The following is a 27,456-nucleotide window of genomic DNA, read 5'->3' on the forward strand; positions in this document are numbered from 1 at the left end:
GGGCACGCAGCAGGGAGGCTCCTAAGCCAGGAAGTAGCAGGTGACCTCTTCTGGTTACTGTGCTCCCTCCAGCATGGAAGGACACAAACTGTCATTGCAATTTGTTAACACTTGCAGGAGTGAATGCAGCCTACTGGCTTATCTCCAGTGCTTTCGAGTCAATTGACAAGAGAATTTAGCTCAGACACTGTGAGCTGCAAAGTAACATCTAAACTACATTTGTTTCACTTCCAGTTATATCTCACCTTGCTCATGCAGCTTAACAGCTGATTTCTTAGTCTAGATTTAACAGACATCGATTTTCTGTTTTATGCATATACATCGGTTTGTGGCAGTTATTTATACAGATGTGCTGGTAATCACTGGGATACATGCTTTACTTCACATTTGTATACACTGGATCACACGCTAAGAAATGAGTTATAGCCGGGCAAAATTAGTACAAGACCGGTCAAAGACTGCTGTATTTTGATGAGATTTTAGGTGACTTTCCTAAAACACACTTAGCTTATGCTACAGCTTGTTTCATACTGCGTTTAATACAGTGCCTGATAACCACGTTATGCAATTATTTGCAGTAGTATTATAGCAAGTACTATTAATAGCCACTACAACTAGCACCTTGTACCACATCTCCTGCAATAGCCTGAAGACTCACTTCAGCTTGCACTCGGTTTTCAGGTTCAGGAGGCCCAAACCAGAGATGGCAGTGTGAGCAGAACCCTCTGCTCTTTCACAGCACATACTTGCAGCGGGAGGAGTCCGTGCATTGTACGTGCAGGGAGGAATGCAGAGCGTAACCTCTGTGCTACATACCACCGCACGCAGGAGCTGAAGGAGCAGAAGTGACCTGAGTTGCTACATACTGTGTGGGAGCCATTTTAAAGCCAAAGACGGTTATTTTAATTTTGCAGCTGCTACCCAGAGGTGTTGGAACGATGACTTGTACACTTTCATTCTTCAATAATTCTCTTCAGGAAAGCCTTTACGGCTTCCACCTTGGGACAAACACGCTCACCACGTTCCCTGTAAGCACACCGCGCTTCAAAAACTCATTTCACCACGTCCTTGCCCGTCCCTGTATGCAACAGAGGGTGGGCCGAGCAGCGGTGCGCTGCTACGGGTCGCACCCCACCGGCCGGGCAGCGCCCGCAGGTCGCTCCCTCGGCCCCTACGTGTGTGACTGCGTCTGTGTGACGGCTCAGAGCTCAGCTCCTGCCCGCCGGCCGCCCACAGGTGGCGGAGCGCAGCGGGATCCCCGCTCCCAGCGGCCGACCTGCCCGCAGCCACACCGCCCGCCCGCCCCGGCGCTGCCGCTCGGCGCAGCCAATGGCGCGGCCGCTGTCAGCCTCGGCCCGCCCGCCGCCGATCGGGGGAGGGCTGTGGGCCGAGGGGAGGGAGAGAAGGGGGTGAGGAGAGTTGAATGATTGAACTTTCTTGTTTAGTTTCTGCGGCGCGGAGCCGTCTGCCCCCAGTGCAGCCCGGCACCCGCCTGGCGAGCAGCGGCTCAGCCTGCAGCACCCGGCCGCCCTTCTGCCCTCCCCTCCCGCGGAGCGATGGTGCGGAGGGCGCCCGGCGCGTCCCTCGCCCTGCTCCTCTGGGTGACGGCCGTCAGCTGCAGCCCCGCCGGCCCGGGGGCCGCCACCGCCCGCAGGCAGGACGAGGCGTTCTCCACCGCCAGATGCACCTCCAGGTGCCTGAGCCTGCAGATCACCCGTATCTCCGCCTTCTTCAAGCATTTCCAGGTAGGGGCACGGCGCTGCGTGGGGACACTCGGCTCCCGCTGCCCGCCCGGCGCGGCCTTAAGGGTTGCAGGGGCCGGAGCGCTCCGGGGTAAACTTCGGGACGGCTTTTCGTGCGACGGCGGCGGGCAGGTGGGCACGGCCCCGCGGCGTCCGTCTCTCCGTCGCTGGGAGGAGGCAGCGGCTCTTCGTGTCAGCTGCCCGCGGGGCGGTGGGATGCGGGCCGGGCGCTCCGGCTCCTCGCAGGTGTCCCTAGAACGTATGAGCGCGCTTCTGGCTAACGGAATGGGAGTGGGGTGGGGGATAGCCTTGAAATCTCCTAAAACGACTATGGGAGGTGAGTGCCTGTCTGTTTTTCCCCATCCAACAAACGCCTTTCCCTTCTTACCTCCTCACCTGTTCTAAAGTGTCCAAGCATTGAGCTAAAGGAATGACGGAAGCCCTCGGACCAGCCGTGCTGCTCGCTCGGTAGCAGCCAGGTTCCTATTGGGAAGGGTTCTTTAGCCCGTTGGGAAATAGCAGCCGCCCCACCTTGGGGTAGCGCAGCCCTACATACAGCGCGCTCCTCTCCTTCCCCGTGCGTCTCCGTGAATCAGAAACTGGAACTGAATGTTTTGAGGGGTAAAGTAGCTTTAAGGTGTTGGCACAAAAGGCTGTCGGGTGAGATACTTAAGGATAAGCCGACAGAAGAAAAGAAAAAGCTTAAAGTGTTTGTTACAGCGGTGCCTGCGGTTGGCTCCCAGCTGGACGGAGCGGGGACGCTCCCCAGGCGGATGGACGCGCTGCCCGGGCTGAAGCTCCGCCGCAGCTCCGCCGGGTCCGGGGCGATGAAGCGCTCGCTTGTCAGCGCTGGCCTCGCTTCTGTGCATCCCTTGGAAGCTCAGGGATCGTTAAAATAGTTCATTATCTCGGGAGCGGTTATTGCGTTGTCAGGAGATTGTAACTTATTTGTTTTACAGTTTCAGTGGCTAACGAAGCGCTAACGAGGCAGTTTAGATCAAGCCAGCTCCTGGTGAAAGGCTTTTTCTTTGTATGTGCGTATGTTTTCTTGGCGTGATTTCTTTTCTGACTTAAAACTGCTGACAGAATGCACATTGCCAAACAATAGTGATTACATTTTAATTAGCTAGGGTGAAATAAGCTGCAAATTACTTAGTTAGGACTTAATAACTGGCTGTCTTTTTGTAATCAGTGAAAATCTTGCAGTTTTAACCCCAACGTGCTATAGCACATGGTAATTTATCTAAATTACCAGGGATTAAACTCTTGCAAGATATGAAACTGTAAATGTTTGGAAGATAAAGTGCTCTCGTTTATAGGAGTTAATGAAGGAAAGGAGGAGAGTTTTGTACAGGGAGCACTGGATGTTTCCTCAAGTAGACTTTCCTAGAGCGTTGAAGGGTGTGATATTCTTCTCATTTTCTCTCCTCTTCCTCCTTTTTAACACAGCCATCCTCCTGCCCCTCCGTTTTCATCTGAACTGGCTGCACTCTCTGGAGTTCTTTTCATTGCAGAGATATCCACTTATCTTGTAATCTGATTCAACCTTTGAAGTGAACCAAACACCAGCTCCTCCCAACAGGATCAGAAAAGAACTGTAGGATCCCACAGTAAGAACAAAATTTGAAAGAAGTGACCCACTCATTTCCCAGCACTGCTTTAGGTTCCACCCCAATGGTGGGAGGTCATGGAGATAGCAAATAGATGCTTGCTGGAGGACTTCACCACATGTCAGAGAGTTCATGTCATGTAGTTCATGGGGCCAAATGCACTTCAGTAATCTTCTCAGGGAATGAGTAGTATCAAGAGGAAATGATCATTTGCTTATCTAACTGCTATTTACCTTGTTTGAATGGCAATTGATATATGTATATATTTTTTCATTATTTTTTTCCCCTGCGAATAATGTTATTTCCCCCCCTGCACTTGCTTTTCTTTACTATCACTGTTTGAGAAGGTTGAGAGAGGTGTACTCTTGGTGTTTTTGTTAAGTTATGTCTGAGAATTAGTTATAAGCCCATTTTAAAGGTGCATTCTCAGCAGGATATTATTTTAACCAAGACACAAGTCAGAGAATTGATTTTTGTTTTCCATGTAGTCTATTGCTGTGAGCTAGAAGAAGGAGTCACTTAAATCTAAACTGTATTATCTTCAGAATGCCTGCGAAACAGGCACAGATGTCTGCTTTTTGCTGTGCAGTTCCCAAGAGTTTTCCAGTTTTTGATAATTTGGAGAATTCTAGGCAGAGATCGCAACAAGGGTCATATGTGATCAATAGGGGAGATATCCTTCTACATGGGTTATATATGTAGGAAATACATATACATTACATGTACAATATTTCCTGTCTGTATTAAATATGTGCATTTTGTGTATGGGCGTAGCCTATCCCATCTGTGGTATTAGTTTTGATGAACTTGTCCCATTTTGAGGGAGCAGGCATGGCAATGGCCTCTAGCATTCCATTTTCAAGTTGAGTGAAAGCACAGTTTGGATTTTAACCTGTACTGTCCGTCTTCTCAGCCAGGTTCAGAACACAGCTTGATTGAAAGTTTTATTTGTGAATAAGCTTGAGGTAAATTTCACAGTGAGCTCGTAGGTTAAATGTACAGTACTGTGGAGAGTGAACAGTGTTTACTTGGACCTATGAGCTTGTAGATCTTTCATTTTAGTTGTCATATCTTATAGACCTCTCAAACATCTTTATATACAGCTTGTTAAATAGGATCAGGTAGTGGAGGTGGATATCTTCTGTGACAGGTCAGGAGTGAAGAGGATGGAATAACTAGTGGCAAGAAGTTGTTGGTAGTTATTGGTAAGACTGGCCATGTGTGATGTGTAGAGTTGCAGGAACAGGGAGAAGCCATACCCACATGCTCACAGAGTCATTGAGTAGGGTTCCAGCAGCACTTCTGGGATTTAATTCAGTCCTCCTGAGCAGGGTCAGCTAGAACAAGTTGGCCAGGGCCATCCTCAATCAGATTTTGAATATCTAAGAGGATGGAGACTCCACAAGCTCTCTGAGCAGCCTCTTTTTGTGTTCATTCACCTTCACTGTAAGAAGAAAGAACAAAACAAAAACTTCCTGATGTTCAGAGAGAAGCCCTCGTGTTTCATTTTCCTGTAGTCCACTGAGTAGTAGCACCACTGTTTATCTAGCTTTGTTCTCTTTATTTCCTTCCATCAGATAGTTATAAATGATGATGATAACCCCAGAAACCTTTCTATTGCAGGCATGATAAACCAAGCTCTCCCAGTCTCTACTCTTTCAAGAGATGCTATAGTCCTTCAATCATAGGGGGATTTGCTGGATACGCTCCGCTAAGTCTGCATCTCTTGAGTACTGGGAAGCCTAGCACTGGGTCAGAAGTGGTGACTGGGACAGACAATAGGAGTAACTACATCTTAAAGATACAGTGCTTTTAAATGCACTCTCGGTGTTATCAATTTCTTGTACTAGTTTATGTATGATCATAAATGGTCATTTATGGTTGTCTGAGTATTAAAAACAAAATGCTAGTGCTAAATCCAAGCAGATGCTCTTTTCCCCTTAGTTTTTTAGATATGAAGATATCTCTGCAGTGTTTTGTTTTGGTAGTCTTCAGCTGAATCTTGGCAAATTATTATTACCAAGGAAATCCATATGTGTGTCTATATACACATATATAGCGTGATCCAGAATTATAATTACCATTCACGAGGTACTGCTTTAAACTCACTAAGGTGGGCACTGATTAAAAATGTATGAACAAATATGGATGAACTTGATCAAATAGGGGTTCTGTATTCATACCTAAGCTAAACTTCTTGAATACTAGGTGATACTAGATGATAGATGAGTTCCAGTCTAACTTTTTGTTGCAGTGTAGACATCCCTCAAATGGCAAGCCTGGTTTGCGATATAAGGGAAAATATTGAGAGACTTTTCCCTCTTAACTGGGACAGTATAAATCTAGTAGGAATGTGCTAAGAATTACAACTTCGTAAGTATCAATCTAGATTGGCTTATGCGAACCCAACATTTGTTTTTGAATATGAAAACATGTTCTTTTAAGTTGACAGTTCTTCTTGCATAATTTGTAATGGCTATACGAGGGGAGCAGTAAAGCCTTAAAAGTTTAAGTGGAATGACTGATAACTGTATAGTGGTAGGAGTTTGTTTTCCATGTTTCCTATAGAGTATGGCCTATCAGAACAACTAAAGTTTTTGAGGGAAACCAGGCAATTCTTTTAAAGAAATAATTAAAAGTTCTCAGATTTTATACCTTCAAGCAAATAATGTGCAAGTGATTACCTCTAGATAGGCAGTGCCAGATTTTACCTACGAGTCAGGCAGCTAGTTGTCTAAATGCCAGCACATCTGACTTCAAATTGCTTGTAACTCCAAAGTGATTGCACCTGCAAAATCCTGCAATCAATTCCAGATGGAACCTGTAGGCCAAACTGAAAAAGTCTAGGGCTAATTTGTCTCTTTGTACCCTGCTACAAAGAAGACTAAGATTGTGAAGAAATCATTCATTGTAACTGTCTAGTTTGAAAACTTTAAGTTACATAGGTCACTCTGAACGTAGTGGCTCCTATTTGTTTCTTATTGAACTACAACAGACAGAAAGAGCACAATCATGCTGTTTAAGAGAGCAAATTCTTAGCTTCAGAACACTACTTTTTGACGTAGTTAGTGCCATTAGCTACGCGTTTTCATCAGTGATGAACAGGAGGCTGCATGCTGTTCTTGTAAAAAAATCTACACCAGTGGAGGTGACCTACATTTTCACAGCTGTTGTGACAGCATCATTTTTATGAAAATGTTGCCCACGCAATCCATCTTTCATCATCCTGAACAGATGGAAGTAAGAAAGATCCAAATCTGGTCTATATGATGGGTGTGGTAGGATAATCCAGCTAAGATTGGCAGTGCACTCCATGGTCTTTAAGTTGGCATGGAGCCTGGGGTTATCGTGTTAGAGAAGGAAAGTTTTCTTCTCTGACCTGACTTGATTTTGAGTCTTCAATTTAATCAGTGTTACTGTATAGCTGTCAGAGGTTATGGTCTGTCCAGGAAGTCCAGAAGGATCACCCTTTTCCTATCCCAGAAGACAGCACACATCACTTTACCTGCTGAGGGCTGTATCTGGCGCCTTACCTTCAATGGGGAATTCACCTACCAAGATGTTAAATAACTGCGGTACCAGCACTGATCCACGAGGAATGCCACTCATCACCAGTCTCCACTTGGATGTTGAGCCGTTGACTGCAACTTGGTTCATTGGGTCATGACAGTCTTGCGTATGGAGTTCCTTCTGTTCCTGTGTGAGTGTTTGTGAGACCTACCTAGTGTAAAACTTGTGATATGTCACTGTTGTTTTCAACACTTTTAAGCAGCTATTCAGCTCTGTACACAGTTCGTTGGTAATAATTTGCTGATTTGTGCAAATGAGTAGATGGAGATGCCCTTAATCTTGTGGCTGTGCCTGGCCATTCGGAACATGGCTAATTTTTCACATTGCTGTCACTGCTGCTGAAATGTACAACCCACCACCTAGCTGTGCTCAGATCCACTGTTCTCCGTAAACTTTCAACAAGCATCAATGAATGTCAGTGGGTGTCACTTTTCCTGCATGGAGGAATTCAGTAGCACACCTTTGCTTCATTTGCAAATCCACATTAAACACTATTTTTTTTACACTACTCCTCTGCTGCCATCTGTCACATGGAAACTAAATGTAACATGATTGTGTGTAGCAATAGGATAAGGAGCAATGGCCTGAAGCTTGAGCAGCAGAAGTTCCTTACAAACATGAAGAAGAACTTCTTTATGGTAACAGGGCTGTGGACAAGTTATCTAGGGAGGTTATGGAGTCTCCTGCTATGGAGATAGTCAGGATCCATCTGGACACCTACTGGTGTGACCTATTGTAGGGAACCTTCTTCAGCAGGGTGTTTGGATTCAGTGATCTATTGAGCACCTTTCTATCCCCTACAATTCTGTGATTCTGTAATGAAATATTGTCAGGAAGGTTCAGCTTCTACTGCAGTGCCACCAACATCTGCCTCTGACATGAACCAATGTAATAAAATAGACGACGTTACTTTTGGAGCAGCTGTCATACTTCATAGAGTCTTTTGAAAATACCTGCACTACTTCTGCTACTTAGGAGGCATGTTGTGTTTTAATCATGGAATGCTTAAGTTTCAATTCATAGGCTGTCCAGGCATTTGGATGCAGGTCTTCAAGGCCACGTTTGTATTCTTTTCTACAAGTTACTACTTAGGAAATGTGTGTCATCTGCTTGTATTGCCATTTCAGTATTCGTCCCCTTTCCAAAAATAGTCTTTGTATTAAATAATTCTGACTTTCATATGTCTCTTTACAAAAACACAGCTGTTAATTTTATTCCACAGACAAATCTGAACATTTGCTGTTACTTGATGATTTCATTAAAAAATGGTAAAACTCTAGATTATTCTTCTGTTTTTATTGTTCAGATGGCATATGGTCTGGATAATTATTCTGGCAGTTGGTGTGCTCATATTATAGATATCTGCCGTCGTGAACAAGAGATGCACAGATCTTCTAATGTGATCTTATGTAAAGTTTTTGAAGACTAAATGTTCATTTTGAATAATGATAGCTACAGCTAGAGAAAACACCTACGCTATTCTAGGTGTTGAGAGTCTGCACTGGGGAATAGATTCCCAGTTAGTCTTTGCAATCACATCCAGGTTGGGAGTATGACTTTCTCTCATGACCAAACTCAAATCTCTTTCTCATTAGTGAAAGCCTTCACAGTCAGTGTGAGCTCAAGGATTATAGTGCTATCATTGCTATCTAGCAATTTTGATTTCTCTAATTTGTTAATATGATTTTGAGCATTTCATTTTGAGGTGGACATTCTGTGTATAGTCATATTTTTAATGTCAAAGGTATATGTTGAGGGAAAGGAGATGTTACTTGTGAAAAGTATTAGAAAACTTCTGAAAGAGAAATACTGGGATTTTTTCAAATACAAATCTTTTTCCCATTTCAACATATCGCCACTTACTACTGAAAGTGGTGAAAGAGTATGAAAAGATAGGCTATAAACTAGATACTGTTCATAGTATTATTAAGCTATTGTCTGCGTATTAGTTGTCTCTGTTACTGTATCTGTGTTTTGTTTAGTAAGTGTGCTATAATAAAAATAACCTGATGCATTCCTAGGTCAGCTTGAAAAACAGACTGATTTCCCAGATGCTGAACATTTGTCATTTTGCAAAGAGCAAATTTCTTAAGACTGAGTTCTGAATTTGTTTGGATCTACAAACAGAGATTATTATTCATTAGCTGGTCTGCATCTCCAGTAGCTGTTCTGTGTGACTTTTTGCTTTCTGTGATTATCTGGGATTGAGTACATCTCTACCTTCTGTAAACAGAGAAAGTACAACTATTTTGCAACTGTAGTTTTTAAAAATTAGAAGTACTATTAATGATCAAGACTATAACATAATAGAAAAGATGCATTCAAAATTATGTTAAGTAACCAGTGCCTAACAAATATAAACCATGCTCCAAAAGCTTTATTGACTAGGAGTTTACACCAAGCATCTTCATTTTCCGATCTTTCTCATAGCTAAGCCTTATAAGGCCTTAAATCTCAAAAACCTTTGAAGTCTATGAAAAGCCTACTGTTGATTTCGGCTGGATCAGGTTCATGTATAAACACTGGACCTATGCAGCTTTGTTAGCAAAGAAGAATGCTGTGAACTTGCTAACCCAAATGTAGTTGTATCTCCTTTCTTTCTTTTTTTTTTTTTTTTTTATCCTTTAATGTCCAAGAGATCACAGGATATGAAGGTGGAGAACTAGAGGTGCTGAAAGGTAAGAGGGCCCTTATAGCTTGAAAATAGACTGTGTTCATTTTCATTCACCAGAAAGAATACTAGAGAATAGTTCTAGATTTGGGGAACAATCTCTGCCAGGAGTTTATATAAAAATTTCCATAGACTTCTCTGAACTATATTTTCATCAGTCTTTCTCTAGACTGTTAAAGAGACTTGATGTCTAAACCATTTAAACACGTTTATTAATCAAAAACATAATACAGGAAAACATCTACATCTTGTATCCTTACGGACACTGCTCTATTTGGATTTATTTCTTTACTTTCCCTTGGTTTGTATTTTACGTTATGTTTTAAAACAGAAGTGACTTGACTCAGTCTGCAAAAGGAGTAAATCCCCTGGCAGCAGCTGAGATTACTACAGGAAGTTACGGCCCAGAACTTGAAGGAGAAGGAAATGAAGAGACAGTCTCAAAAGGGGGAAAGCTGGACAAAGATGACCTCCAGTAAGCACACAGTGGGGAAGACAAAGCTGGGAAAAAAAACACCTGTGTCAGGGTAGAGGGATTTGTAGACTTCATTGATTTATTGAGACTAAAGATTACATCATTTGAAACTAAGACTCAAAATAGGGAACTGTTCTGTCATGGATACAATGGGCATAGTAAGAATTGTTTGTAAATACTTCTAATTTCAGCTAATTCAGCTTTGATTTTTACCTGATTTGAAAAGGCTAATTATTTGTAGTTTAGTAAAAATGTGGTTTGAAAATTCTTTGTACTTTTTCAGGAAGAATGCTTACGATCAACACCTCCAAGAAAATTTATCATGAAGATGTAGTTAATTCATAGTGCTGTCATTTACCTGTCCAATGCAAGCAAATATTAAGTTTGTTTGAGGCCAGTGATGCTGAAGTGTACAGCCTGTCAGACAACTGTGCTGACATTTGGCTAGCTTCTATTCACCTTGGTTTTGTCTAGTTTTTTACTAGAAGTATATTGGCAGGGTGTAGGCAGTTAAGCTGTATCTGGATGATGGTGGTTTGCTTTTCTTTTTGCCTTTCCTAGATTCTTTAACCATGATCATCTCATTTTTGTGGGAAAAGAGGTATAAAGGAACAGGCTACTTTTGCTGTCTGAACAATTCCTGCTCTCTAAACATCATCACATTGTTCTGGAGAGCTTTTAACCAGACAGAGGTTCTGTTGGTGGCAGCTTACTATCTTGAGTTAATCAATACTGTGATTTGCTTACATGTGTTTTGGATTAAATAATGATCCTAGTTCTTCAGGGAAAACTTTGAATCTTTTTATGTGTGCACTCCACGCCTTTTCAGAAGTGCTGGATTTACTGAATTGCACGTGCACAGGAAGTTTGGTCTTGTGATGAGAGAAGAGCTGTATGCCTGGTATATTTCCATACATTAGACAAAGCTTGTTTGCCTCTCTAGGCATAATATTGGGCTCTGTCTGTTGCAAAACTCTTCCTAGTAAGAAGTTTGACACTACTGCCACTGTAATTTTTCTACTGTCACATGTCAAACTGCACACTTAGCCAAGGTAATAAAGAACTCATGCTTTTGTTGCCTGTGAGAATTCCATTCTAGCTGCTGTGGATATAACAAGATAATACGAGGCAAATAGTGATTGTTTTAAAGTAGATGTCTTCTTTTCACAGAGCCAGAGACTAAAGTTGGTGGTGAAGATTATAAAAGAATAATGTGTTTGTTTGATACAGCACAAGCATAGTTTGGTTTTCCTTCTCATTCTTGGAATTTATAAGAATAGTTTTGCTTTTCTTCCTTATGGATTACTCTTTGGGGAAGATATATTTGCATTAACTTCTATTAAAAAAAAAAAAAAAAAAAAGAACATGCACTTCATACCCATGAACATGATTTCTCATCTCATGTTTTAAAGCATAGATGTAGGGCTATACATTATCTGTGGTGAATTGGTGATGTTTTAAAACTATTAATATCTTTGTACAAAAAAAAACCCAAAAAACAACAAACCATTCCAATCAGGCCTCTAGGCTTTTTTGATCTTAAACACTGTAAATTCATTTCTTAACCTCACTTGACATAGGTCTTTGGATTTTGTTGGAATTTAGAACATGGGTGGATAAATTTGTAAGGAAACTAATAGCTGAAATCTGAGGAGAGATAACAATAACAATAGAGTCCTGATACAATGATTATTATTATTATTTTTTTTTCACGATTGATGTTAAAAACTAATAAAAAAAAATAAAAACTAATTCAGTAAGGGTTGTTTCTTTTTTTCAGTTAGAAGAAGGTTATAACTCTTTTGAATACAATGAAATTATGTTACCGTGGAACTACAGCTAGATAAAAATGAATCACGTCATTATCTGTCCCCATTTTTCTTAGTCAAAAAGAGTTTGTATGTTGACATTTGATTAATATCTAGCAATTTTGGGAAGGGAAGTGAATATATTGAGCTTGAGGCTTCTTTCCCCTTTGGGCATTCTGGACCTGCAATAGATGGAAAGAGTGTTTGGCATTAAAAAACTGTCAGAAAGAAGCAAAAATCATCCAATTATTGAGGTGTATGACTCTCTTCATATAATAGTTACTATAAGCTATAGGATGTTTGTCAGTATAAAGAAAGAAAGAGAATGTGGATTTTTGCAACTAGCTGCTTATTGTTGGATTTGGATTTTGAGTTATAAATTTGAATGAAAAATATGAAAGATAGTAAGCTTTTGTTAATTATAGAATTTTCCATCCAGTGAATCCTTATTGACCAACTGGAGTAGGAGTGCTTTTGATATTGCACATGCAGCATATTAGTTCATCTTGTGAAAAATTTTGCTTAAGCACAGATAAACACAAACATACATTTGAGAGCTAGACAGAACCAGACCCATAATTTCTGCAGCAATTATATTTAACAGAAACTAATAATTATTTCAAGTCTTCTTGAACCTTATTTTTCTCAGGTAGAAATAAAGAGCAGAATGTGGGCTAGACTTGAAAATTAAACCAAACTTCATCTGTTTTCCAAGTTGTAGAATGAAATGAACATCTGGAGTTTTCTGAAGGATATGATGGCTGCCTTTGTTTTAGGGTAGAAAGCATGACTTGATTTTAAAGACTGAAGAGCTTTACACGTTAATGTAGTATAAGTTCATGTAATTTCATTAGCTGGAGATTTTTTAGCTTTTTAAAAGGTATTCATCAGCTCTTTCATTTACATGATCAGTAGTTTAATACAGATTTTTTTCTGGAGTATTCATTACTGTTCTGAGTCTAGTATCTCTACAATTGATGGCAATGTCTCTAGAGGTTTGAGTGGAAATACTCTTAGACCAGTACAAAATCTATCGGAACTACAGAATTTATATATTATACATACATATATATACATACATACATACATATATATAATTTCCAATATACTGTTTATATTAACTTAAATTTGTTAAATACCATTTTTATTTATTAACATTATTCTTTACAATTAATTGTGGTGGTAAATGCTACTGTGCCATTAGAATTATGTAAAAGTGAATCGCCAGCTATTTACCAGATACTAAAACCCCTGACTTCAGGCAGAGATATTCTTAGGAGTTATTCTTTCTGATTGTATAAAAAGGTAGAGAGACATTTTGATGTAACCAGGGCTAGGGATATCACTAAAGACGGTAAGTATTTTTTTTTATCAAATATGATACAGTCCAGTTACTGATTGTTACTTTATATATCCAGGTGCCCCTAGGGATTTCAAGGCATCCCTGTAAGCTTCATCAACAGGCATGACTTGTCTTAATAATAGAAGCAGATGTCAAATTTTCATGCCCCTGAGATGCTTACTCATACCTAGTAGATCCATCTGGTATAGATCGAGCCTCAGTCAATTTGTTCTCATCCATGACCTTCCCACTGAGAAAGCAAATCGAGCAGAGCTCCTCAGTCCAATGAAAAACAAACCTGAATATTATCAACGTATTTATAGTACCACAACCCACTTCACTGTCTTTCCTAATTGCTTTACACAGGTGACAAGACTGGTAACAATGCAACAATCCAGGGATAGAATTCCTGAAGCATACCACCAGTATCTGGTTTCCAAGGATGGAACAACTAAAATATGTCATTTTTGTGAGAACAGATTATTTAAGATTAAGAAAGAGAAACAAAATTTTAATAGAATACTGATAAGTCAAGATATTGATAACTGGAATTAATCTCAGCTGTAGATGCTTCAGCTGGTAATACATGGACATTATTATTTTATTTTCCTTTATTGTTTTTTGTTTAGATTGAAGACACAAAACAAAATCTTCAACTTCAGAACTACTCTGATCCAACTAGTGGAATTTTTTCAAAAACTCTGTGTCTAATTGTTTACATTGACTGGACTCTTTAAAATATTGTGTCTTGGATTGGAACTTAGGCTGAGTTTTGGTACCTCTCATGTTACAAGCTTTTCAATAACTTCAACACAAATTAAGCTGTTCAATTTTTAAACTCTTTCACCTAATGCCAGATATGTCTGAAACATGATATACTTGTCAGGAAACGATTGCTATGCATACTAGCTATATCTCTGGCAACCAGACGTGTGTCAATGACAAATACTTCAGTCCTGTCTTGAAGAAAGATTTATTTTCTTTTCATGGTATGTCTTCATTATCTAGTTATCAGACTGTATTTTTGAAAACAGGTACATGAAAGGCCTTTCTGTTTATGGAAAGGTTTATCACAATACAGTGTGGCAACTTAGTACTTCCACTGAAAATTATCACTGTGGAAAGATCCAGTTAATATCCCTGTATTACAGGTGATATGAATAATTTTAGTATCTTATATCTTAAGTTATAAGATTTTATGTTCATTTCCTTTCCTTTTCATTGGTCCTTTCCCCCGCAGTTTAAGATTGGTTGCAGGATGCTGTAGAAGGCTGGACTGTAGAAATTGTGTTTGTGTCAAATGGCATACAGTTCTTAACAATCTGGAAAAAGCTCCTAAGTGGAACAAATGAATTGTATCCATTGCAGTGTGAAGTAAGTGTGTCTCTTCTAGCAGGAGCATATTATGACTGTGCAGGGCAGAAGGGTCTTGGCTAGGATCAAGTGGAAAGACCCATATGTCCCATGCTACTGTGTGTAACTTCACAGGATACCTGTTTTTCATTCATTGTCAACACAATGCCATTGTAATGTTTGTTGTTCTGGGAGCCTTTGCAGTTCCTTAAAAGAGCATACGAATAAAAATGTGGTCTGTGCACCAATATGAACAAGATTTAAAGGCCTGGGAGCTGGTGAGTGACAGCAGCACTCGACTAAAGACAAGAGAAAGGGGTCATAGGATCCCTTTTGTTAAATGATAAAATAAGGAGAGGAACACTCATCATCTGGTGTGATATGTAGCTACAACTGGCATCCGCTTTGTTATATAATGCTCTAGTGTGGATTGCTTCCTGCACAACTGAGAGCTGAATTGGGAAAGGACTGGCTGAGGGCCAAACCAATAGAAGCTGTAGAGAGATGAGTCTGATTAGTAGCTGGGTTATGCTATATATATGAGATAATAAAGTTGTGGGCTAATTAAACTGTACCCATTACATTTTGCCTGTCTTCCTGTAATGCCTACAATCAAGGCAGACATACTGAAAAACTGCAGCAATTAAAACCTGTCTAGGAAACAGGACTTCTTCTTGAAGTGCTTCTCTAACTGTTGTGGTGAAAGCTGTTTTTTGTGTGGCTGACATATGTTTCTTTGAATTAGTGCTTTCTGAGCGTATGTTAACATTATTATCTTGCTTTTCACTCAGATTGAAATGAGGCTAGAGTGTGTGCGAGTCCAAGATATATTTTAATTTGGGCCATTCTTTTCTGAATGACTGCAGAAAACCTGTCCAGATGTCACAAGGAAATCCTGGGTCTGGTGAAGTGCACCTCACTTACTGAGCCTGATCTTTTATAGACAACAGGGAAAAAACAAACCAAGACTGTTTTATACAACTGTTAGGTTTACAACAACTGTGCTGATTTTGACATTTGTTACTTCTGAGAGCATTGCTATGAAGTAACAGTCTTTTGAAATAGGATTTTTATACAGAAAAAAAATATTTATAAATACATGTGAATCTTTGGAACTGCCAATGTGTAATAGTAATAAAAATTTTAAACTGCATATTTAATCTTTATGATCATTACTTGTACTATTTCTTAGTACTGAGATTACACTTTTCTGCATGCTTTTACAATATTGAAAGAACTTGGGACATTGAAACTAAGTATGTATTTTGGTAATAATGTTTGTCAAGCCTGTTACATTTCACAGTTCAAAAAGGAGACATTCCACAGTAGTATATCAAGACAATTAGAATAGCATAGGGGATATTTGTCACAAATTCTTTTTGTTGAGAAGGATAATGCATGAAATTTATTTTTCTTCTAAGTAGAAATAGGTATATTTGCCAACTTCTAGTTGATATAGGTACCAATTCATGTTTGAAATAGTGTATATATATATATATATATTTAGTATATATATATAAATATACAGTTATAAACATTTTAGATGATCTAACAATATATATATATATATATTTTTAATACCCTTTTGTTTATTCTTATTTTCTTCAGTATGTAAGACACTCTTAACCCGTTGCAAATCCGGAAGGGAGTGTGGTGGGTACTCTGGATGGCCATGAAATAAGATGGCTTATGAGGAAGATCTAGTCTAGAAGGAACAACTGAAATATTTCTCTGCTGTGTTTGTGGAAGCTGTTAAAAGTTTCAGGGATGTGTCTACACATATTTTTTTAATGTTGGTCCGAGTGTCTGTTTGGAATGAGACCTTTGAGTTACGTGATTATCTTTTTTAACACCATGGATCAACTGGAGAGTTCATGCAGTAGGTTTCTTCTGGATGAACATTGCTGGAAGATGTGATCTTCAGGAACTTAATGTGCTCTAACAGTTAATGCGTATTGAGTCCGTGGGACCAGGCTAATCTCAGGGATAAGAAACCTTCGCATACATCTAGTGCAGGCATTAGTTCTGTCAACACCAGTTGCTTTGCTCAACGGATATGCTGTGGCTCACTCTAATTCCTAGTGTTGAGACACCCTCATGTATTTGTAGCTGACCCTGGCATATCAGCTGGTAAGCAGTGCAGGTGAATGAAGCTTGTCATAAGTATGCCACGTCACATACTGTTGGGAATCACTCTGCTACCTAATAATCTTGTAGTTAAACAGAATAGTCATAAGAACTGACTTTTTCAGTTATAATGTCATGTAAGTTAGCACTTAAGCACATTTCGGAAACCTGTAATATTACTGCTTTTTTGGTAGATCATATTTTCTCACATTTTCTCTGTTTTTAAAATGTATGTAAATAGGTCATAAACATCTACATTTTAGTAGTCTGTTTTGTTCTTGTTAAGTGTTTATTTCTCACTAGCATACACTTCTGTTATCATTTCGTTTGTGTAGCAAAATCTGCTTTATGACATGTTACAAAGGTCACCTTAGGAAATATGTTGGAAGTGTGGGGGTTTTGAAGTAGAGTGTGGAAACAATTAGTTGATGAGACATCTTTTATGTTGACTATTCATGCTTTAGATTAGCTATTGTTCATCTCAACTGGATTACCTAACCTCAAGAAATGTGTGCAAGATTTGACCAAAGTATACATTTTACTGTGAGATTATGTATTTACTTCTAAAGTCTTCAAGTTAGTGTCTTTACTTCCTCCTACTGCTTAATGAAGTTTATTTCATCCTGGCTTCCTTTGTAAATTGATATAAACTTTTGATATATGGAGTAAAACTTCAGTTGAGATTGTTCTTAGAAGTGGTAACAGTGAAGTCTGTGAAACCACAAGAAGGCAGTCATAACTCACAAGTGAGACACAAGGAATCTTGTGGCTGGTTTGTTTTTACAGCTTGTGTTTATTTAGTCATTTTTCTATCCATTTGAGAAGGCACTACTGTAAAAAGAGAAATGGTGTTGCATACTGGAGGTACAAATTTAATCAAAACTACGCATCTAAACAAAATCAGCAGCTTTCAAATTGTTCACTGTTTCACTGGTAATGACCTTTGGATATTGATAGCTGTCTTCTAGAAACCTACTAATGACAACAGCTTCTCAGCGAATACTGTTGTGTCTCACAATTTAGGTGGTGGTTGCAGATTTTACTCAATAGCTTTTGTAATTACTCAGATCTTATTTTTTTTTCTTTTTTTTTTTTCCTTGTGTTTTCCTATGTAAAGTTGTTTCGATGTAAACTTTCATAAGAACGTTCTGTGATACGTACAATAATTAAAGGTGACTTTGAGGAACTGTTTGGAAAATATCAATGCAATGTTAAGTTCAGTGTGGTTCTGTTCATCTCCACACATCCACAAGAGGAACCCACTGTATCATTGTGATCAGAGCTACTGCATTACATGATTGCGACATCTCTAAATCCAAAGGAAAACACATGGCTAGTACTGCTGGTACCTTGATTAAATTGTTGGTGATATGAATTTGCTGGTGGTAAATGCAGACGTTTAAAATTAGACTGCAGTATTACTCAAGCTGTTATGCATGATAATTTAACATTGGTTAGTATTTACAAACTGCAGTTATGTTGAGTCAACTATTAGGCAGATCAGTTTTATAACTATTTCTCACATCCAGTCACCTCTTTAACTTAATTACTTTGGGTTAACCAGTAACCAACATTTACTTTTCTACAGTTTAAGTGCAGAAAGGGATTCTGCTAAGTAGGATGTATGTTTTGTTCACTTTGAGTGACTGTGGTGACTAGGTACAGTAACAGAAAGTCACCACATATTTGTTCTAAAAATGCATTCTTCTGTTCATTAGTTTATTTGAAGTAAAAAAGAAAGAAGGAAAGGAAGAAAAAGGGTTACATCTGTTGTAGGCACTCTGTAGGATGGCAGAGGAATGTACACAGTTAAGGTTCTTTTGTTATATCTGTACCAGTTTTAATGTAAAGCCCTCACTCTAAAGTTGTTCAAGTACCTGATGGTAATACATTAAACGTGTTCTCTTATGTTAGTGTCCCATTAAGTGATTTTTTTTTTTCTTTGCTTTGATAGGTCTTACATTTTTTGTTGTTTTACATGGTTTGGATGATCCTTATTTGGTTTTATTGTTGAAATTTTAACCTTCGCTTTTGCTAGTGAGATCAAGGAATATTTCTAACACATCAGGAAAAAATAAAGGTTGTTATAGATTCCAACCTAGAGTCTCCTACTTCTAACTGTAGCAAGGACAGCTGCTTTGGGGGGCCAGGGAATTGAAGATTGCCCCTGCGCAGGCAGTGCTATCTCCAAGGGACAGCCTATATCTGCCTGCCCAGGATGGACAGTGTCAGGTGTAGGTGACAAGGCTCAGCACTGAGCCACAGTCAGGCCGGGGCTCCAGTCTGAAGAAAAAGGAGACTGGGATGGAGACTGGGATGAAGTGAAACCTAAGCACAGGAACCCAAGTCCATTTGGGAGAAAGAGCCAGAGATGAGGTGCAGTGTGCATCCAGGAAACACTACTAACTAAATAGATGTGAAATATATCCACGAGGCAGGGCTAGAGCCAAGCACACCTGTAGCTCAGCCTACTACTTGTTTTGTATTATCTGGAGCTTTCTAGTAGTGGCTGGAGTTGCCACATGGCTTAATATAGCTTAGAGGTGATGAAAGTGTAACGGACTGAAGACTAATAATTTTCTATCAGGATGGAATGAAGCATCCCAATCAAATGATTATAGTGGAAACAGTTGCTATATATGCAAATGCTGGTGCTGTTTATCTAACAGTGAGAAATGGTCCTGCTCAGTAATGTTCACTTTAAGATTTTTTTGATTCTTGCTTTATACAATTTAATTTCTTATTATAACCATTGCAAAGCAAGATAAATGCCTTGCTAGGGATTTAATTTTTCCATAATTTACAACATAGTGATAAATTTTGTAAAAAGAACAAAGTGTGTGCATTCAGTTGTTTGTATGGAGGATCATGGAAAATATCTTCCCTTGATGGAAGCCAAGGAATTCTGGGATTCTGTTGTGTTTTATGGGTGGTATTATCGAATACTAACACTTTTGTCTCCATGACTTCCCCAGTGGATGATCTTCAAATTTGCTTTGTAGGGGGGAAATACTTAGAAGTGAAGAAACTAAAGCATATTTTATTATCCCATATATTAAATTGTCCTTTAAATAGCAGTCTTGCTTTCTAGAGGTAGACCTTGTATCTGGGCTTTATGACTTCGCTCATTCACTTATTTCTATAGTGTGTTTTAGTTTCTCTGGTAAGGTTTCAGTCTTGCCTCAGACATGTTGAAAAGTAATTTCAAAGGGCATAAGTGCTTAAATTTATTCTGGATTGGTGAGACACTTCTGTGGCAAGTTTTCTAGCTGTTACATAAAAAGGTATGCTCTTTTCATTTCTCAGCCAAGTTTCCAAAGAAAAATGCGAGCCAGTTATTTGTATGCAGAAGGATAATTAAAAAACCAGAGCCCAGGAGAGATATGTGTGACTCTGGTTCCCCTTTTTGTATATTTACTTCAAGTTCATTTTTATGCTCCGTAGAAATGCCTTGAGAAAGAACATTTTCTTTGGGATTTGCTATCTTCTGGGTTTGGTACCTTTTCTTATTAAGTATTCAGGCTCTTCTGAAATTCATTCCTAGGTGAGTGCTTTGGCATTTTGGATATTAAAAGCCTAATTTGAATTTGTTAATTCCACTCTGCACCTTTTTTTTTTTTTTTTTTTTTTTTTTCACACATTAGAACTGAATCTAGGAACATACAGAACTGCCACTGATAAGTCACAGAATCACAGAATGACCCGGGTTGGAAGGGACCTCAAAGATCATGTAGTTCCAACCCCCCTGCCTAGCAGGGCCACCAAACATATGCCTTTTCTAGATCAGGTTGCCCAGGGCGCCGTCCAACCTGGTCTTGAACATCTCCAAGGACAGGGCATCCACAACCTCCCTGGGCAGCCTGTTCCAGGGCCTAACCACTCTCCTAGTGAAGAACCTCCCCCTAACATCCAACTTAAATCTTCCCTCTTTTAACTTAAAACCATTTCCCCTAGTCCTGCTATTATCCTTATATTAACTTCTGTCTCAGTGAACGTAGAGGCAGGAAATGTATATGGGGCACAGTATAAGGGATATTTTAACATTACATATGATTTCACGCTGCTGAACTTTCTGAAAGTTTAAGGAATATGTTGGGAACTTGTCTTTTTAAATTCATCACTGCAGCAGCTACAGCAGCTATTGATTGCTCTATTGTACATCAATGGGAAACTGTTATTTGAAGGGCTCGTTTTTATTTTTATTTATTTATTTATTTATTGTTACTTTTAAAGTATTAGAGAGGTCATTAGGAGAGAGTGGTTTCACTTAAAAGTGCATTGGATGTGCACTTTCCTGCAGGGGAGAAGATAATTCCAAAACTGGTACAAGGGATACCAGGTATTGTCATTTTAGATTAAGTGGCTCATTCATTTTTCACAACTGGTCTTTGACACTTCAAAAGAAGGATTCTATGTTCTAAAAGATAATTATGGATGAGGGTACAAATGAAATAAATTGTTTTTCTGTCTTTTTTGTTGTTGTTGTTGTCTTTTGCCATTGCTCCAGTAAAAGGGTAGTCTCTTGTTGCTTGGGACTGATTCTGACATGTTTTATTTTTGCTTGATGCTGCACAGCTTGCTTTTTTTCAAGGCATGAGATGACACAGAACACAGAGGTTTCTACCTTAACTGTTCAGGGTATTTGCTTACTGGGGGAAAACAAGCTTGTACTTATGCCTGCTGAAATGAAGCCCACTCAGACTCTTTAGAGATACCAATTAATCAATTTCAGTGCAAGTAGAATCAGAAAAACATTTAGATTGGAAAAGACCCTGAAGATCATCAGATCTAACCATCAGCCTAACACTACTACGTCCGTCAATGAACCATGATCATGTGTCTCTTAAATACCTCCAGGGTTGGGGACTCCACTACTTCTTTGAACAGCCAATTGCAATGAAAAAATTACTTGAAATGTCCAATCTAAACCTCCCATGGTGCAAGTTAAGTATGTTTTCTTTTGTGCTGTCACTTGTCACCTGAGAAACTGACACTTTCCTGGCTGCAGCTTCCTTTCAGGTAGTTGTGGAGAGCAATGGTATCTCCCCTGGTCCCCTTCTGCAGACCAAACAAACCCAGTTCACTCAGCCACTCTTCATTTGTCTTGTTTTCTTGTCTTGTCACCAGCTACATAGCATTGTTTGCTCCCACATGAGAAGCTCAGTATCCTTCTAGTGAGGGACTCCAAACTGAACAAAATATTTGATGTGTGGTTTTAGTAGCACTAAATATGGACAGACAGTCCTTTCCCTAGTCCTGCTGCCCATACTATCTCAGATGCAGGCCAGAGTGGCACTGGTCTTGGCCACCTGGGCATGCTACTGGTTCATTTTCAGCTGGCTGTCAACCAGACCTTTTAAGTCCTTTTCTGCCTGGCAAATAACCAGCCGCGCTTTCCCCAGCCTCTACTGCTGCATTGGCTTGTTATGTCCCAGGTACTTATGGTTTGTGTTTTCATGGAAAGTTGGAATGATAAATTTTTCAGTATTTGTCTTATTTCCCCTCCGCCCCCCCCTCCACTGCTTTTGTTTTTCTAATCTCTTGAGCACTGAGGCATCTATTTGCTGACCTCCGGAGAGGTCTGCTGCCTGCTGGGAACCTGCATCTGGGACATTAAGAAGAGGTTACTGGGTGCGATAAAGCTAAAGGTCTACTCTCTACACCAGCTCTTTCAAGCAGAGTCACTGTAGGCTGCAATCAGGAAATGACAAAATATTTAAAAAGGCTTACTTTCCCTTGGCATGATATTGAAAGTGCTGGGAGGACAGGTGGTGTTCTCAGTCCTTCTGGTTGGGGACAGGTAGAAGGAAGAGACCAGTTAAATGAATGACTGCATGGATGGTGTTGTGCTCAGGATTTCAGGTACTGTGATCTTGAATGGACCTTCAAGAGACTGAGTATATCTGATGGGATACAACTGACCAGGAGGGGCAAGAATATAAGGAGTAGGAAGCCTGGCTGATCATCAGAGCTTTAAACGATTTGACGGGGGAGGGGAAATACTTCTAAATGGCGAAAAGAGGCTGAGGAGCACTGTCACTTTAGGCAACAGCAGAGGAAAGCCTCAAATTTGCCACAGAGGAATCTGGGAGGACTTCTCCAAGAGGATAATGAGGCCAGTAACCCAGATGAAGTGCCTTTACACCAATGCATGCAGCGAGGGAAAGAAGGAGGACTAGTTGGAAAGTTAGAAAACTGTGATTTCATTGCTTTTGCAGAAACTTGGTGGGATAAATTATGCAATGGGAATACTACAGTTGAGAGCTACAAGTTTTTTAGAAGGGATAGGCAAGGCAGGAGGGATGTGGAAGTTACCCTCTATGTTAAAAAGTGTGTAGATTGCAAGGAACTGCCTTTGAGAAACAGGCATGATCAGATTGATCAGGAGGGTTAAAATTAGAGGCAAATCCCTCTAATTAGAGTAAATTAGAGTAAAATCCCTCCCATTGTAAGGGCAGAGCAAGTCAGAAACTACTTCATGAAGCTGAATGTGTACAAGTCTAGGAGGCTGGATGGGGTGCATTCCAGGGTCCTGAAGAAACTGGCTGATAATGGTTACCAAGCCACTTGCCCTCATATTTGAATAATCATGACTGTCAGGGAAATTCTCTGATGACTTGAAGGGAAATATCACTCTCATTTTTAAGAAAGTGAGAAAGGAAGACCCAGGGAACTACAGGCCAGTGATGCTCATATCAGTGCCTGGGAAAATCATGGAGCAGATCTTCCTGGAGTTATGTTAAGGCATGTGCAAGATGAGGAGATGATCCATGGCTGAGTGAGGGAACTAAGGATTTTTGGGATGCAAAATGCTCTAGGTAAAAGACAAGATTTCTGACTCTTGGAAATTAGACTTTCTACCAGTTACACTGGATTAAAAACAGGAAAAATAAATACATAAGTGAATGTTTTTGTAACTTGTGTTATCTGTTTTCTAAGATGGAGAGTGAAGTGTGTTCTTGCTTCCTCTCATACCCTCTGGTTCCAAGCAAGCCTGTAGAACTCACGTTTACCTTTTACAGTGAAGAATCATTCATATGTTAGTTTGTGTGAAATTAAGGTTGTTAAACAGGGCTTTTATATTTTGCTAAACTTACTTTTGAATTCAAGTAATAATAGTTTTAAGTGGAGAAATGAAAACATTTCTAGCCATTATATATTATGAATAAGGAGAGCCATGCATCTGGACATTTATTGTCTCTAGTAACAGATGTAATTCAAAAACTAGGAGTGCTTTTTCTAGTTCAGTGGAAAGCAGTAGCATAACTGAAATAAAGTGGTGAGCTACTACTAATCTGTTATTGCAATCAGCTACCTCTGTCACATTTTATATGAAGAAGAAAAGGAGGATAAATTGGAAGCAGCACATAAAATATTGTTTTAACATTACTGTTGGCTAGATCTGTAAGTGGAGATAATAAATCCTCATATGGTATTGAGGATAATACCAAAGTATTCCCACTAGTGTGTGTTATTTATGGCTGTTCTAAAGTTTTATTTCTTCTATGTACGTCTCTCTTTCTGAAGGGGTTGGACCTGACATGTTGCTCACAGCTAACTCTTCTTATGTTAACAAATCTCAGTTTTAGCTAAATTCTATGGTAAAGTCAGAAAAAAAGAGGTATCCTAAAATCAAATAATGGTTGCATAGTAAACTGCTGGGATATAAAACTAAACAAATATTCATAAAATATTGAAATTAAATTGTATGAACTAGAATTTTGAAATTGCTCTTAAATGAGCTTAGAAGTGGAAAACAGTAGATATATCTTTACATTTATTATTCCCAGAGCCCCTTAAGTAATACAGTAATAGAAATTTCTAGCTTTAGAACTCATATGAAAAAAAAAAAAAAAAAAAGATATATAGAAATGTGGTGCTTAAGGTACAAGAATAACAGGAAAAATAGATGCTTTGTTTTGATTCCTGGGTTTCCCAGTGTGTCTGATCCAAATCTATATTAATGACTTCTCATCTGATGCAAGATACCTTTAGTGTTAGAAATGTAGATGCAACTAATTTATCTTACATGGCTGAAACACCAGTTTGTAGTCTAATTACCTTTTTTTATTTGTGTTTCAGAACAATGGGTCACTTGCTTGGTGCCAGAATCACAAACAGTGTTCAAAGGTATGTTATTTTCTTCCACGTCCTATTTGTGAAGATATATGGTTGCTTTCCACGTTGTGTGTAAATTAAGTAATTTTCATCTTTCATTTGGAAACCACAATCCATAATAAAATGTTAAAAAATTAAACCCAAATGGACTACTTTTTAAGGACAAAGGAATTATGCCTGAGGATAAATATTGAGCATAGGTAAACCAATATAACTCTTAGCTGGGAAGAAAAACAAACAAACAACAATTGGTTGATAAGTGATTGTGGTTATCAACAAACTTTATGCTGTCTGAAATCTGCTGTATCAGAAAGTTTCACTATTTTTGCACATGCACAATGAAACTGTCAGTCACTTGAAAAAATTCACTGAATTGTGCCATTGTATGCCAACATTCAACTCTTTATTCAATTCAAGTATTTAATTTTTTTCACGACACTGAATTTTCTTTGAAATGATTCTTGAAACAGGTCACTGATGCCCTGTGCAATCTTAACATCTTGATTTGGCAAGCTTAGAGAGTAGGTGAGCTAACAGTCAACTGACTGTGTAAAAATATTATCGTGGTATCTGAACAGAAACAGCAGTGATTTGGGAGCTTTGATGGTAAGAGTGGAATTAGACATTCCAGGCACTGTTTGTTCATAAATGTAACAAGAGATGCATCTTTTCAATGGCCTGGAAGTTTACTTGATAATGGTGAAGAGTTTTCTCCAGTATTCTTACCTAATCTGAAATGTATTTCTATAATAATATGGGCATTTTATCTTCAATTTATTCTGTGAAGGTTATAGCACAAATTGGATTAAAACAGTTGCATCATTCTGTACTGTTTTCTTTATGTAAGCACTGACCTTGATTTTTTACATGTAACAGTTTCTTTACATTTAAGAAGAGATTGTTGGTTCACTAAAGAGAGAATTTTGTTTCCATTGAAGTGTATGAGATTGGAAATGAGCTGTTATTGACTGTACTGCTACAAGAAGATAAAAACAAAATTGAACACTGTCATTGGTATTAAAAAATATGTGTCACATATCAGTGAAAGAAGAGAGAGGGAAAAGATTAGTTTTGTCACACTGCTATGTGTTGAATTTTTGAAATGGAATGTTATCATTCTTGAGAAAAAGGGATTTGTCATAAATAAATTGCTTTTAAAGGAGGGTGTGATGGTCTTGTGTGGTACTGCAGTGATCCTGTTGTACTTTTCTAATTCACTTATCAAAGCTGCTATAGTATCCAGTCGGAAAGATTTTAGAATGGTTTGTGTCTGCTTAGCAAAGAATGAGTCATACGGGAAAAGCCCATCTTTTAAAGCAAGAAAGAGGTTATCTAAACATCTTTCTGAATCAATCTGAAGTTCATAGAATCTTAGAATGGCTTAGTTTAGAAGAGACCTCAAGGACCATCAAGTTCCAGCTCCCCTTCCACAGGCAGGGCGACCAACCACTAGGTCACGTACTGGGCCAGGCTGCCTAGGGCCCCTGGTCCTAAACCTGGGGCCTAAACCCTGGTCCTAAACCCCCAATCTGGTCTTAAACACCTCCAAAGAATGGGGCATCCACAACCTCTTTGGGCAGCCTGTTTCATCATCTCACCACTCTTTCAGTAATAAAAACTCTGCCTTGTCATCCAGTCTAAACCTCCCCTCCTTTAGTTTAAAACCACTCCCCCTTGTTCTTTCACTATCTACACATGCAAGAATATTGTTTTCCCTTATGTTTGGAATCTCTCTTTAAATACTGGAAAACTGTAATGAGGTCTCCCTGCAGCCTTCTCTTTTCCAGGATGAACATGACCAATTCCTTCAGCCTATATTATAGAGAGGTGCTCCAGCCTACTGATCATCTCTGTGGTCCTCCTCTGGACCCTCTTGGATGCCTCAGACTTGGATGTACTACTGGGGCTTCACAAGAGCATAGAAGAGGGAGGACAGTCTACCTTCCAATTAATTCCTTATCCACCCTTCAAATCCGTGTTTCTCCAATTTAGAGATAAGGATGTAGTGGTGGACCATGTCAAAGGCCTTGCAGAAGTCCAAGTAGATGACATCAATTGTCTTCCCTTTCACAGAATCACAGAATGACCTGGGTTGGAAGGGACCTCAAGGATCATGTAGTTCCAACCCCCCTGCCTAGCAGGGCCACCAAACATACACCTTTACTAGATCAGGTTGCCCAGGACCCTGTCCAACCTGGTCTTGAACACCTTCAAGGATGGGGCATCCACAACCTCCCTGGGCAGCCTGTTCCAGGGCCTAACCACTCTCCTTCCCTTTGTCCACTGATGCTGCCATTTCATCATTGAAAGTCACCAGATTGATCACGCATGATCTGCCCTTTGTGAAGCCATGCTAACTGTCTTGGATCACACGTTTGTCCCTCGTGTGCTTTGGCATGTCTTCCAGAAGGATCTGTTCCATGATTATGAGTCCACATAAAATAGATATGAGGTATTATGAGTTTGAAGATTACTTTGATTGTATTAGTCTCTTAAAATCAGGTGAATGAATGCTAAACATTAGTATTATTTTATAACAGAAAATGTAATGACTCCAAGTTTTAAATTATGTTACAAACTTTACAATCATATCACTTTATGTTTTCCTTGTTTCTTGTGAAGTTTATAGATTTCCCATAA

General features: G+C 39.3%; 1 protein-coding gene across 2 annotated transcripts in view; it reads left to right on the plus strand.

Moving 5' to 3' along the window:
* Positions 1 to 1,364: 1,364 nt before the first annotated feature.
* Positions 1,365 to 27,456, plus strand: part of ANOS1 (anosmin 1) — a 122,010-nt gene continuing 95,918 nt past the window's right edge. The window contains exons 1-2 of one of the 2 annotated variants that reach the window (XM_085540909.1): positions 1,365 to 1,745; positions 24,781 to 24,828. In XM_085540909.1, the coding sequence (XP_085397035.1) occupies positions 1,557 to 1,745; positions 24,781 to 24,828 (237 nt within the window). In that variant the 5' untranslated portion in view covers positions 1,365 to 1,556. 2 annotated transcript variants of the gene reach the window in all.

The sequence above is a fragment of the Coturnix japonica genome, chromosome 1 (assembly GCF_054131305.1).
Source record: "Coturnix japonica strain WE chromosome 1, WE-NBRP24, whole genome shotgun sequence".
Classification (NCBI taxonomy): Eukaryota; Metazoa; Chordata; class Aves; order Galliformes; family Phasianidae; genus Coturnix; species Coturnix japonica.